At 39.5% G+C, this 15,493-nt stretch overlaps 1 protein-coding gene and 1 pseudogene across 1 annotated transcript in view; both read right to left on the bottom strand.

Moving 5' to 3' along the window:
* Positions 1-2,470: 2,470 nt before the first annotated feature.
* On the bottom strand, positions 2,471-4,145 carry LOC123481590 (annotated as a pseudogene).
* Positions 4,146-8,375: 4,230 nt separating this feature from the next.
* The window catches only part of LOC121534820, a 38,423-nt gene continuing 31,305 nt past the window's right edge, over positions 8,376-15,493 (bottom strand). The window contains exon 8 of the mRNA XM_045206127.1: positions 8,376-8,444. Within this exon, the coding sequence (XP_045062062.1) occupies positions 8,376-8,444 (69 nt within the window). The remainder of the gene's footprint in view (positions 8,445-15,493) is intronic.

Raw genomic sequence — 15,493 nt, 5'->3', positions numbered from 1 at the left:
GTTCCTTCTCCCTTAATGTGACATGACCTGACCTCGGCCCCCTTCCTCACTAATCCACAGCTCTCCACCCTTATCAGTGACTTCAACCATGTGATTGCCTTTCCTTTACTCAGTACATTCCAAGTCCCTGGCTCATATCCAACCTTAATTGACCCCACCATATACATTCCTCCTACAGATAACCATTAACTTCTGGTGTAGAAACCAGACTGTGGCCCTTCTCACTTCCATAGGATACCTGATGATTAACAATATTTCAAGATTAAAAGTCAGAACCCATCAACTGCTAGTAGTGTAGTTACAGCTGAGTGTTACCAGTCCTCCTTCAAGGGCAGTAACATGTCCACTCTGCTGGTCAACAGCCTCTCCACCTTTGCAATATGAAAAAAATAAATGTGGGGTTTTATAACACATAATATGGTAAGGTTCAGAGAATGATAATGTAGAAAGGAGAAGCACTATACCGTACCAAAATAGCATGCAGCCAGGATAAGTACAGTATTCCTAAGCCAATGTTCCATTATGATTCATGTATAGAGGAAGAATTGACTGTTATAGACTTTAAGTTCCATCCATTGTAGCTGGGAAGTCTCATAATTGTGGGGCTCTGCAGTAGGGGAGGAGCTTATTGTATATTTCATTGATTTGTTGAACTGCCAAAGGGATTCCTTTTGACATTTTCTGTATTTAGAACCATTATATTTTTATTTTACTGAATGTTATCCTCTTCTCCAAATCATTTACAAATTATAATTGGGCAGTTGTTATGGGCCTTGGAGAAATATATTTTCTGTTCAGGCCAAATCTGACAAATCAAATCAAATCATATGTCTAGTAAGGGTTTGCAACAAAATCAGAAAGAAAGGCACAGACCACAGTAGCCCATGAACCAGTCCAATATAGACCTGGGCTATGCTGCCCGATGTCACAAAGAGATATCTTTACTAAATTATAAATTTAAAACAGTAGTCAAGTCAACTGATGATTGGTTTTATGATTGACACCAATGATTGACACGGGATGCAACAATGTTCACAACCTCACAGACATCAGTTCAATGTCTACAGTTGTGAAATAACCGTGAATTCAACATAAAACCAACAACAAATGTCACCATGTCATTGGATTTAGGTTCTAAAAATTTGGTAAAAACAAAAAGAGGAAATGCCCTTACGTTGATGACTTTTTGGAAACCCAATCAGTTTTCCACATTTATTCAGCGTCATCACATTGATTTTTTGGGTTGAAATGATGTGCAAAAAGTGGGATCATTCCTGTCATCGCAGTGCACATTAACGCAAATGATGGGCAATGGCATCACCATCCTGGCACAGGAGTGGAGCAGCTGACCGGCGCTGGACACTCTGGACTGCAGACCGTCGCTGGAGGCTCTGGACTGCAGACCAACAACAAATGTCACCATGTCATTGGATTTAGGTTCTAAAAGATTGGTAAAAACAAAAAGAGGAAATGCCCAGCGACGGTCTGCAGTCCAGAGCCTCCAGCGACGGCGAGGAGAGGAGAGGAGAGGAGAGATTGAGCATTTTTTAGCAACTGTACTTTGTGGTGGAGCTTGTAGGTAAACAAAGCAGAAATGATCAACTGTTCGTCGCTGGAGGCTCTGGACTGCAGACCGTCGCTGGGCATTTCCTCTTTTTGTTTTTACCAAACTTTTAGAACCTAAATCCAATGACATGGTGACATTTGTTGTTGGTCTGCAGTCCAGAGCCTCCAGCGACGGTCTGCAGTCCAGAGTGTCCAGCGCCGGTCAGCTGCTCCACTCCTGTGCCAGGATGGTGATGCCATTGCCCACCTGTGCCCATCATCTGGACTGCAGGCACTTGTCCTCTCCCGTCTGAACTACTGCAACTCGCTCTTGGCTGGGCTCCCGACTTGTGCCGTCTAACCGCTGCAACTTATCCAGAACGCTCCAGCCCGCCTGGTTTTCTACCTTCCCAAGTTCTCTCATGTCACCCCACTCCTCCGCACACTCCACTGGCTTCCAGTCAAAGCTCGCATCCACTCCAGGACCATGGTGCATAACTACTGAACAGCAAGAGGAACTGCCAATCCCTACCTTCAGACTATGCTCAAACCCTACACCCCAACCCGAGCACTCCGTTCTGCAACTTCAGGTCTCTTGAACCTCCCACCCCTATGGGAGGGAAGCTTCCGCTCAGGCTAGTCCAAGCTCTTCTCTATCCTGGCAAACCAATGGTGGAACACGCTTCCCCCTAAAGCTAGGACAGCAGAGTCCCTGCACATCTTCCGAAAACATCTGAAACCCTACCTATTCAAACAGTATATTAAATTATCCTCCTCCTCACAAAAAGTAGTTGAATATATAAATACATTTCATATTAAAAGAAGCGAATATAATGGATGGAAGATAAGATATATTCAGACTCAGGTTCTAGGGGTTTCTATGGATCTCAGATTCAGGTTATCTGTGTTTGTATTGTCTGTTTTTCTACAGTGTTTCTGGGTTAACTGTCACTGTGGGCCTCAAAGAACAGTAGTACAGAGAAGAGTCTGTCACTTCAGCAGAGGAGATCTCCAGATCCACACGTTTTCCTCTTGTTCATGTGTGAGGGTCCATTTTGTACTATCAGTGTTGGTTATGATCCCACAGGAGTCCAGTATGAGGAACTGTGGAGAGGATCCAGGGTGCTGACGGTAACATCACTGTTGGTTAATTAGCTGTTGAATCGACAGGAGAGTTTAACACTACTACCCTCCATAACATCCACTACATCTCTGTCTGGAGTAATTATGTCTTCAATACTTGTACCTGTAAAAAATAACAGTTGATCATTTCTGCTTTGTTTACCTACAAACTCCACCACAAAGTACAGTTGCTATAAAAATGCTCAATCTCTCCTCTCCTCTCCTCTCCTCTCCTCTCATTTGTGACTTGTTTCAGGAAACTAGGCATATGTCGCGCGTCACTACTTCACAGGAGCTCCATTTGAACGTAATATGTTTGGGCAGAAATGCCTTCTGGAACATGTGAACTTTCATGTGCCTTAATAACAAACTTGTATGCCATCTGTAAATACGAATAAAAGAGTTTAGTTGGTTTAGCCACGGAAAAAGACTGCAACCTTCCCACTAGCCATGATTGGCTGAGATAATGAGTGGGCTGGACATGCCAAGAGATGAGTTCGGATTGGTCTGCCATGTAGCACGCTTCTATCCATAACATGAGCTGGTCATTATGTGTAGGTAATCCTTTCCAACGTGGCTTTTTTGAAAGATATCATGTAGTAGAACTGCATAAGTGTTGCTCTCCACTTTCTGGAGGACCGAGTTTTGAAATCAGTGGAAATAGAGCATGATAGCTAAGGAGAGCGAAAATTGCAAATATGCAGACGGAGTCGAAAAGAGAACACACAGAAGGCTGTTGTATAAAACACGTCTCCGGATTACATCTTCAAACTAAGGGCAACCATGGCATCCGTGACAGAGAGGGAGAAGCGTCCATCCATGTATATGGGTAAGAGAGTCTACCTAGCTACATTTTCAGATATTACACGTTTCTAATTTTGTCAGAAAGTTGTTTTCATTTCAAGTTAAAGTGTACTGTTAGCTAGCTAGCTAACGTTTGCTGGCTGGCTAGCTAACTAACGTTACGTGTATGATCTGTGTAGTAATATTATTTGTATCTCAGATTCATTTGTTCTCTCTTTATTCAGATTAACAGACAGTCAAGGGTCTTCAGGTTTAGCTCTTATTACAGAGGGTTTTAAGGAGATTGTAGTGTAGAGGAGGAATTGGGGTGCTGATCTGGGATATTACCGATACCATAGAAGATTTTCTACTGAGCCAGAGTAGTTGCAAGACAGTGTAACACTGCTTCCCTCCATGCCATGTTCTGTCTCTGAAGTTGGTTTTATGTCATTTTCAAAACTTCCTCCTGTAATAAAGTTACGTTTAGATTAACATTTTCAGTTCATGGGAAATTATTACATACTCTGAGTCATATTCGACACAAGTGAAAAGATAATCAGTCATTTACATTTCTTCTACGAAGTGCTATTTTTAAATGACACTTGACAGTTACCTTGAATAAACTAGAAGTATGTAATGTCAGACTAATACTCACCAACAAGTGCAGAGAGGAGAAACACTGGATAGAGAAACATGGTTATGGGTGTAACAGTGAGTTATCAGGAGGCAAAACTGAAGACATCCCACTGTTCCAGTCAGTTAGAGGAGAATCATCTCTCCACCTCTCATCTTAGCTACTCCTATTCAGTAAATGGACACACATTACATCAGAATTATTGATGGATCATCATGAACATGATCTCTGATCATTTGTTTGCAGCTGCTTGCCTATTACATGGTGTTTACTAGTAGGACTTTATTACAGGAAGGTATTTGTAGTGTTTCTGGGTTTCCTGTCACTGTGGGCCTCAGAGCATAGTAGTACAGAGCAGAGTCTGTCACTTTAGCAGAGGAGATCTCCAGATCCACACGTTCAGCCACTTTGTCAACGTTAACTGACAGTCGAGGATACGGTGGATCTGCAGTAACTATTGTCTCAGCAGATGCTGATTACACTGAGATAAGGAGGAGGAATTGGGGAGCAGATGTGGGATATTGGTGATACCATAAGACACTGCCTCCACCAGATACTGTGTAGTTGCAGGAAAGCTTGACACTGCCACCATGTATCACATCCTTCTCAAGACTGTTGGAGTAAATTCCATCCCCACAACTATCACCTGCAGAAAACTGACATGTGAAATATAAGTTATATTTGTCCTGTCAAAGCTTGTGTGTTGTTTTTCCAAGCTTGTAATGAAGTAATGACACATTATCATGACTGTTAAATGTATTTTACTTGCCCACAAATGTTACAAAGTACAGGTTGAACCAGCACAGCATGGTTAATGTTAGAGAGACAAGCTTACAATGCACTGAGGAAAGACCTTCATGCCATTTTGAGTCTCTCCTTTTCATTCTCATACTAGCTCCTCTAAACACAACACAACTCATTTTTCAGAGGATCTTCTGAATTTTAAAATGCTTTGATTTCACCATCTTCAGACTGATGTTTGCATGCATTCACTCTCCTCTGAAAGTGTTCCTCTGTGTGTTACTGTGTGTCACACTAGCTGACAGACCAATGTCACATCTACTACAGAGGTTCAGTTCTCTACACTAGTGCAGTTGTTGATAGGCTGCTGTACTAATCACTCTTGAAAGGAGAGAGGACATTTACAGGTGTTACCACAATCACTCTGGTAGCCTAAAAACATATTGAGTGTATCTGATTTAAAATGATGGTCTGGAAACAGTTTCCATCAAGATGGGAGAATCAAATAATTATCCAGGTTTAGGTTTTTGTACAGCTTCTCAGAAAAATGTAAGCACCTTCCTAGCTTTCCCAAAAGCACAGTAGTAGAGAGCTGTGTCTGCCACGGTTAGATGTTTTATGACCAGTTCAGATGCTATACTTTGTGGATTTATATAAACTATCAGAGGAATGTTAACTGGTACTTTATGTGGCACCTTAACCATTAGAAACTAAGGTGCCTGTTTAGGGTACTGCTGGTACCAATAAAGCAGAATATTATCAATGCTTGTATCATATGAGCAATGCAGTGTCACAGATTCTCCTTCTGTACAGATGACTCTGGGCTTTACAGTAGTAATGTGATCCCCAGTAATCAGTTCTGGAAAGATAATGCAGTATTACTACTGTACATAGAAATATAACATTATAACCCAAATGAAAATACTGTACATAACATTCTGTCTCACTGTAACATATCATGTAATGGTAACAGTATCATTTTCTATTCTAGCAATGCAACTAATGTTAACCTCTACGGGATAGGTGTCCAGTATACGGGACGGTTGAGCTAACGTACTCTAATGTGATTAGCATGACTGTTGTAAGTAACAGCAAACCTTCCAGGACATAGACATGTCTTATATGGGCAAAAAGCTTAAATTCTTGTTAATCTAACTGCACTGTCCAATTTACAGTAGCTATTACAGTGAAAATATACCATGCTATTGTTTGAGGAGAGTGCACAACAACTAAAAACGTATCACGGCAACTGGTTTTATACATTCACCTCTGAAGGTAAATAATGTACTTACATTCAGTAATCTTGCTCTGATTTGTCATCCTAAGGGTCCCAGAGATAAAATGTAGCATAGTTGTGTTTGATAAAATCAATTTTATATTAAAATGTAGGAACTGGGTTCTACAGTTTGAACCCCTGCTGTCTCTGGCTCCACACCCAACCTGCCCAGCCATCTAGATGTGTGAAAGTTACTGTATAAGCTAATGATCCATCATGTATGACATTCCTGGGAGTGTGTAAACTTACATTTTGTATTACCATATAATTTTTGTATCAATTGACCAATTCGGCACGTTTGGCCAGACTTGATACAAAATAGTCCAGTATTGCAATGCTTCACTGGATCAATCTGAAACTTTGCACACACACTGCTAAATTGTGCCTAAACTGCAATATTATATTGTGGCCTTTCTCTTGCATTTCAAAGATTATATTATCTTTTACCAGATCTAATGTGTTATATTCTCCTAAAATTAATTTCACATTTCCACAAACTTCAGAGTGTTTCCTTTCAAATGGTATCAAGAATATGCATATCCTTCCTTCAGGTCCTGAAATACAGGCAGTTAGATTTGGGTATGTCATTTGAGGTGAAAATTGAAAAAAAGGGTCCGATCCTTGAGGTTAAAAGTGAGGTGATCAATATATCATAGACATTTACCTGAGGCCACAAGGAGATTTAGACATTTATGCATGGCAATCTTACACTGGAGATCAAACCTCAGCTACTGATGGCTGTATTCTGTATCTTGCTATAGCAAGATCAAAAACAAATGTTAGATTGTATGAAGCTGGTGTTCTCTTGATTCCTGTCTTTGTAGCAGCACGGGCCTAGACCATGCAACACAGCACAGAGGGGATGTTCAAATAGACAAGTCATTTCAGAGTAGAAAGCAACACTCACATGGTACTGTGGCCCCCTTGTGGTTGATGCTGGCTTTCCATTACTCTGTTCACAATACTGAGTATTGCTTTTGTCTCCTAATGATGAATTCTAAGATATATAGGTATGTTTTCTAATTCATGAGATATTAAAATATAATTTGAATGTCTCGTACATCTACATTTAGAGCTGAATTGGAGGAGGGATCTTTATTGGCAAAAACAAATACTTTCTGTATAATCATCATCATCATCATCATCACTGTGATCATCATCATCATCATCATCATCACTGTGATCATCATCATCTGCTACCACTAGTCTTGGTAGTATGTGAGAAGGTTACTGTGTCAATTTCAAAGTGGTGTTGTACAGACAGGTGTATTGTCATTGTGTAGCTCAGTATGTTTTTGTAAGGGGGCTGTATATCCTGTTGTCACAGTGGGCCTCAGAGCACAGTAGTACACAGCAGAGTCAGACAGCTGCAACCTCTGGATTGTCAAGGGGACTGATTTGGAGTTGGCATCTAGATCAGCATGAAATCTCTCCTTGAACTCAGTAGCATTGTCTCCCGTTCCAAATTTTTGCCGCATAAGCATATACTTGGGGTAGTCGTTAGCTCGCTGTTTGTACCAGAATAGATATAGACCTGCATCGTCTGTTTTGTAATGACAGGTAAGTGTTATTTGTCCTCCTTCCGTAGCAGTCTCAACTCCTATTGGCTGTGACACACTGTCTCCTCTGCATTCTGGAGAGAAATAAAAAAATAAGTTGAAAAAAGAAAGGGTGTTTTTGATGATTTATACCCATGAAATCATTGGGAGCATATAGAGTGTGCAACTTTCTCTATTTTACATGACAACAGAAAGGGATCATTTATGCAATGTCAGTAAGCAAATAAATAAAATAATAGTTATCAATCATACCACAACAAAAAGCAGCAAGAATCAGAATATTCTTCAGCCAAGATTCCATGTCTACTGTGAGATGGGTAGCTGAGGAGAGAGCAAACACACTTGTATGTGTCTTTGAATGCTTTAACTCTCTTATAGGAAGTATTGAGGAGGAGCTTAAACTAGGCCCTCTAAGAGTTTTATATCACACTATCAAATTATTTTTGTAAGGGAGCTGTCCATCCTGTTGTCACAGTGGACCTCAGAGCACAATAGTACACAGCAGAGTCAGACAGCTGCAACCTCTGGATCATCAAGGGGACAGAGCTAGATGTGAAATTCAGCCTGGAATCAAACCTCTTCTTGAACTCATCACTATTGCTCGCTTCTGAATAACAATCTCTTCTCAGGATATACTGAGGAGAGTCCCTAGTTAACTGGCTGTACCAGAAGAGATCTGGAGATGGACTACTGCTAGTGTAGTTACAGCTGAGTGTCACCAGTCATCCCTCAAGGGCAGTAACATGTCCACTCTGCTGGTCAACAGACTCTTCACCTTTGCAATCTGAAAAATAAATATTTCAGAGAATGAGAATGTAGAAAGGAGAAGCACTATACTGTACCAAAATAGCATGCAGCCAGGATAAGTACAGTATTCCTAAGCCAATGTACCATTGTGATTCATGTATAGAGGAAGAATAGACTGTTATAGATTTTATGTTCCATCCACTGTAGCTGAGAAGTCTCATAATAGTTGGGCTCTGCAGTAGGGGAAGAGCTTATGGTATATTCAATTGTTTAGTTGAACTGCCAAAGGGATTCCTTTTTAAATGTGATATATTTGGTACCATGAAATGTCTCCTTTAAAGAATGTTACCTTCTTCTCCAAGTCCTTTCAAAATTCTAATTTGGTAGTTGTTATGGGCCTTGGAGAAATATAGTTTATGTTCAGGCCAAATTGAGCTCCTCTGACGAATAAAATAAAATAATATATCCAGCAAGGGTTTGTAACAAAATCAGAAAGAAAGGCCCAGACCACTGTAGCCTATGAACCAGTCCAATATAGACCTTGGCTATGCTGACCAATGCCACAAAGAGTTATCTTTACAATGCATTTAAAACAGTAGTAGAGTCAACTAATGATTGTTTTATGATTGATACCAATGATTGACAAGGGATGCAACCATGATCGTAATCTCTGTCATCGCAGTGCACATTAACGTAAATGATGGTCAATGGCATCACCATGTAGCCTAATACGCATTGGTTGTTGTCTCTCGATTTGGTCCATAAAATCAACCTCTCACTCCTGCCTGGAGTTAATCAAGTAGAAAACTGCCTTCCTCATAATCCTGCTTCTCCTAATGTTTTTCATTATTTGTGCCAACTGAAGCTAGGGTTAGGGTTAATTCTAGGGTCATGGTCAATTCAGTAGGTGGACAAGAAGGTAGTGTTAGAATTGGGCTACAGCCGACCTTAACCTTGACCAACCCTTGGCACTGTTTTTATACTATTATAGTTATTAAATGCACTCTTACAATTAATTACATTTCAAGTGTTGATTTTATTGAAGTGTGTTGTATGTATCTGATGTACTGCTTCATCCTTTAAAGTAAATGCCTCAAGGGAATATATTAAGTTGTTTTGTAAGCCCTATATTATATATTGTTCTACACAATTTAGTAATGAATACAGTTGACTCTGCCTGAATGCACTTTGGAAAACCACAGTCTGTTCATATAAAATAAATGCAAATGGTTAATACAAGAAGCAGAAACAGAATATGCAATTGTGACAAGAAAGGGTTAAAACATAATAAATGTATATTCTGTTTGGTGGGTGAAATTATACAACACAGACACCTGTAAAGTGTTGACATGCTGCATGCATCATTTTGAAGGAATAGGAGCAAATTGATGGGTCTCCACTGACACCTATTGACTCTCACTAGTAACTTACCCTTGAAAATACAAGCAATGTCAAGGTTTCACCTTGTTGGGCAGAATGTTGAACACTAGATAGAACTATTGTATCATTATTATACATAGAAAAACCATAACTATGGAGGGCAGTCTAAAGGAGGAGCACAGACAAAGAAGATCTGTCATATAACTAATCAGGAGGCAGATATATCCTCCAAACAACAACTTCCAGGGCATTTTCACTTTTATACAATGGGTTACCAACATATTCAAATAATGATTGACATATTTTCACTACAAATATTATTTGTATCCCATAAGCTACATGTGGATCTTTGATTATCCAGCCCCTCCTCTTGACACCAACATTAAATGTTTTCTGTTATGGCTTTTTTCCTACAGTATACTGTATTTTGTCAGGTTTTTGTACAGTGTTTCTGGGTGTCCTGTCACTGTGGGCTTCAGAGGTGGTCCTCTGTAGCTCAGCTGGTAGAGCACGGCGCTTGTAACGCCGGGGTAGTGGGTTCGATCCCCACGACCACCCATACACAAAAAGTTTATGCACGCATGACTGTAAGTTGCTTTGGATAAAAGCGTCTGCTAAATGGCATATTATTACAGTAATACAGAGCAGAGTCTGTCACGTCAACAGAGGAGATCTCCAGATCCACATGGGTCAATTTAACAGATAGTTGAGGGTGGGTCGATTCATTATGTGTCTTTAACCCTCCTTCATTGAGGAGAAGCAGAAATTCTGGTTTTGATCTGGGGTATTGTTGATACCACAGTAAAGTATCAGTACTGTAAGAGCCAGTGTAGTTGCAGGACAGAGTAAAACCATCACTCTCATAAATACGCTCTTCAGTTTTGGCTGATATTATTTCCTCCTCGTAACTGCTACCTGAAATAAATAATTGGGAACCCCTGCTCTAAGGAACAAAACAACACAAAAAATGTTGTTCATTTTGTATTTATTCAGACTAGTATCTTTGATCATGTTATATCACAACAGGAAGATGCAGACAATATATAGTATTATTTCCTGAATAATATTTATATCAAATAAGTTGTATTTCTTCTTTTTCAGTTGATGTGGAAATGCAGGGAAAATATTAGTAATAATGTACTCTAAATAATAACTGATCTATCAGAATACAATGTCTCCACCCAGACACTGTTTATCCACAAGGCTCTTGACAGGTTTGTGTACAGTGTGTCTGGGTTTCCTGTCACTGTGGGCTGCAAGGCGCAGTAGTACAGAGCAGAGTCTTCCAATTCAACAGAGGAGATCATGAAGTGAACACAGGTCTTCTCTTCATTCAGTCTACCAGTGTGTCGTGGAGTTGTAAATTATGTATTCTGTATATACTTGTATGTTTGTAGGATCAAAAGAAGACATTCTGGTCTAGATCCAGGGTATTGACGGTACCATTGGAGATTGTTAACATTGCCGTTGTAGTTGCAGGAGAGAGTGATGTCTGTTCCTTGGAGAACATTGACTTCAGGCTTCACTGGAGTTATTGTTTCCTGCTCTGTACTATCAGCTGCAACAAATAAGTATAGTCATTGTGTTAATGTTGATTCCTAATGAGAAAAAAGGCATGGATTAGGTGCCCATAAATTATGACAAGAGAAAGAATTGAAACTTTCCAGTAAAATGCAACTTAGTGTTTAATGCAATCATTCATTGACAAAAGCAATCTCGTATTCAAAATGTTATTTGGTTTAAACTGAGAATTCAGCACTCACCTACAAACACAGAGAGGAGCAACAGTAATGTGAGTGACATCCTGACACAGACTAGATAAACCAACTGAGAGATAAGACAGTGAGAGAGCTGAGTAGATCCTCTACAGAGACATCCTCATGTTTGCAGGTATACCCAGCCTGTACCAGATATGTAACTCTTCTTCTGTGGTTTGTGGTTAAGGGTTTTCAGCTATTATTGGCCTCAGATTATTTTAGACTTCATTTCTGTCTGAAAATGTCTTGTTTTTGCTGCTGTTGTTGTTTGTTTGTTCATCCCTCATCTTTGTGTCAGACTGTCAGCTTTTTGTATGATGAAGTGTTTCCTGTCACTGTGGGCTGCAAAGCGCAGTATAACAGAACAGAGTCTGTCACTTCAGCAGAGGAGATCTCCAGATCCATGGCTTGGAAATGTTTTTTTATTTTTATTTTTATAGATCCACAATACTATACCATGCTATACCATATGAATAATCTGCAAATAAACCTTATTGGTAAGAATGGTATAATATTGTATGTTGATAAGGATGAAGTGAATTCTAAACAAAAATCCTACATCCCACATCTTTGTGTCAGACTGTCAGCTTTTTGTATGAGGAAGTGTTTCCTGTCACGGTGGGATCCATGGCACAGTAGTATAGAGCAGAGTCTGTCACTTCAGTCGAGACGATCTCCAGATCTGCTAGAAAAGGAAAAATATGCTGTTCTTTTTGTATTTTTGGTCTGTTGATAATTCCTTTTCCCTTCTCATTACCATAACACAATTTAGTGATTCTCAAATCTGAAATATAATTGTATTTTTGACAACTTTGAAATACATTCTGGTGTATAAATTAAAACTGTCAAATTGAATACAGCACTCACCAACAAGAACTGAGAGGAGGAGAAATGATGAAAGCAGCAACACAGCTGATAGACACAGTATCAAAAAGACTCTGACACAACATAGGCAGAGTTGAATATCTCTCTCTGTAGCAATCTTTCAGTCTTGATGATTGGAGAAAATGTTGTAGCTCCAGCTACTGCCAAAACACAGCGGGTGGTGGACAACAAGCTTTGTTTCTGTGTGTGCCATGCAATGCTTGTTTAATGTATGTAGTGTCTAAACAATTTATGACTTTGCTGACGTTTGCAAATGGTGTGTTAGAGGAAGTTGACTCAGCTTGTGGAAGCATCTGGAAAGTATTACTATAGGGGCCCCCTAAAACAGAGGAAGTCTGTTATGTGGCGTCCTGGGATTGGTCTGTGGGGGAAAACCACCCATATCAGGTTACATAGGATATATATACCATGGTTGAAACAAAGGATGGGGAGGGACAACATATTAGAGATTGGGTTGGTTGTTCTCCGGATTTTCTGCAGAAATCTGTAAATTGACACTGAAAGTGAAGATGTAATAAACTATTATGATCAAGGACAGTGTCAGCGGATTTCTTGTCTTCACAGCATCTCAGCATCGTTATCTCGACACTACATTAATGGCGACGAGGAATTTGGGCCGTGTTGCGTCTTTTCTCAGCGTTCCATTCATGGGCGCATGAACTGACCGCTCAAGAGGCATGCAGATACGGTGAGCTTTCTCACAAACTTTGGCCGCTGGTCAGTTCGTGTGCTTGTGTGTGTGTGTGCGTTGAACGACTGCACCGTCAAAGGACTTATGTGTGCGCTTTGCTGTTATTTGCTGTGTGATAAGGTTCCGTTCTAAATTTCTAAATTTGTTTGCGTTGAAAGCAACGCAAACAGGGGGGAGTGTCTATAGGAATTGATAACACTTGGCACAGGGATATTTGGCTTGAATAAAAATTAAAGGGAAAAAGAATAGAAAGGCCAGGAACTAAGGAAAAATGTATACTAATTAGGACGTCGTTGATCTATGGAAAGCCCTCAAATGAGGTGATCATTACGATGGGCCGAAAATCCTGAAAACTCACTAGGTTGATTTTTAAGGTCAGTTCTGGGGACTGGAGATTGTGGTAGATACATTCGGTTGCAAGTTACCCCTCGACTTATAGTTGACGAGGTATATGTTCGAAGTAACCTCTCATTGGATATCTGCAAACTTGAGGTAGCAGAAATTTAGGAACAATGAGAAATAAGGAACGACGGTAGCATGCTTTAGAGGACCGTAGGAACAGATACATTCCTCTTGAATTGTGTGTGTGTGTGAGAAAAGAGAGCCTGTGTGTGTGTGTGAAAAAAAAGGGGAGGTCTCTGCTGTGTGTCGACTAAGGCTATGACAACAGGGGTTTTAGTTTTTTGTAAGGAAATATGTTAGTTAAGGTTAAAATCTTATGAGTCTCTATAAAAAGAGAACGTTTAATAACTGTTAAAAGACTAGGAGCTTACAGGGAGGATTTTAAGAGTGTATAGAGATGTTTTGTAATGGATAAGAAAATAACTATACATCTGCAGATTAGGACAAGTAAAGATAAGAAACTTCGAAGTAGGATTTGTGTTCTATGTTCTGTGTTGGTTTGTGAGTTCTGTTAAGTGTTACTGTTTGTCTGTGTTGGGGAAATAACGGAGGGACAGCTGGTCTGTCTACTTTCTGTTGTTTAGCTTGGAGAGAGCTGCTTGGGAGCTCTTCTCACTCTGAAATCGCACTGGTGAATGAACTGCGCATGTGTGGGATTTTATGAGTTTAGAGTTACGTAGAGCAAATATGCCACTCCTCTGCCTGCACTGAGCTGCTGGGAGACACAGACTCAGAGCAGACAGAGAAGGAGGGGGATATTTACACACAAATAAAGTATTCTGTTTGTTAAAGCGGCTGTTGCTTAACGATGAAACTATTTGATTGAGATCTATTGAATTTATAAATGAGAGATATGTTGATGGATTAAAAATAAAAATAATTAAATAAATAAATAAAACAAAATGTTATTGAGCTATTTATAATATTCCTGAGTTAAGCTGTTTGCTTATTTCTTAGCGTGAGTGTGAACATAGGTATGACTAAAAGGGTATTGTATGGTTGAAATAACCCAGTGAGTGCATAAAATACTAAATTATTGTCTGTGTTCTTTGTTCTTCTGTCATATGAGAGACGAGAAGGAGGAGACAGAGAGAGGAGGTGCTGACGAGTGCGTCACGCGACAGTGTGTGCTGCAACGGATCCAGTCCAATCAAGGCTAGTACTATTCTGTTCACAAAACTTCCCTTCCCATAGAGGATATTGTGTGTGCCTAGCATATTTCATGTTGTGACAATTTGACAAGGACTTGGCAACAGACTGATCAATTCATGTAATTAAGAATTGCACATTGGAGTTTTTTGTGCATGAGTTGGTTTGATTAGAGTTGTGTTGGAAATCCAGCACTGACATTATTCTGTAAAATTAAGGTAATTGGGTGCTTATTAAGCAATTGGTTTGTGAGTGCTGTAGTGTTGCTGGATTACAGGTCTTTCTTTTTTGGATTGCTCTGAAGTTGACTACTTTCATTTACGTTTCCTGATCGGATGTGGTAAGATTGCCACTGATCAATAATTTGGTAAAATAAATTAATTAAATAATTAATTGCTGAATAAATTAATGAATTAATTGATTAATTAATTCATTAATTTTGGGGGGAGAAAAAAAAGGAGGCAAACATAAGCTACATAGTCTAAAGTATTTTTGGTTTACAAATTAATTGGTTTAAAATAATAATAATAAAATAATTCACAATAAAGGAATATAGAAGAGTTGTTACAATGGGGAAAAAGGACATCAAAACTATGAAAGTCATTACTCCTGTTGATGTAGTAGAAAATAGTAATCCTCTAGTTAATGGTATTGCAAGGTTATCTGGAAAATGGAATAAACGTTGGCCTGACATTGAACAACCATGGCCAGTGGAAGGGACTCTTAACCCTGACGTCATCAACATAATGAAAGTGCTTGTATAATAGAGAGAGGAAAAGCAGAAACGACCATAAAGATGAATCAAAACTCCAAAAGTAAGAA

The sequence above is a fragment of the Coregonus clupeaformis genome, chromosome 21, assembly GCF_020615455.1.
Source record: "Coregonus clupeaformis isolate EN_2021a chromosome 21, ASM2061545v1, whole genome shotgun sequence".
Taxonomy (NCBI): Eukaryota; Metazoa; Chordata; class Actinopteri; order Salmoniformes; family Salmonidae; genus Coregonus; species Coregonus clupeaformis.
This window is presented reverse-complemented; position numbering and strand designations above follow the sequence as displayed.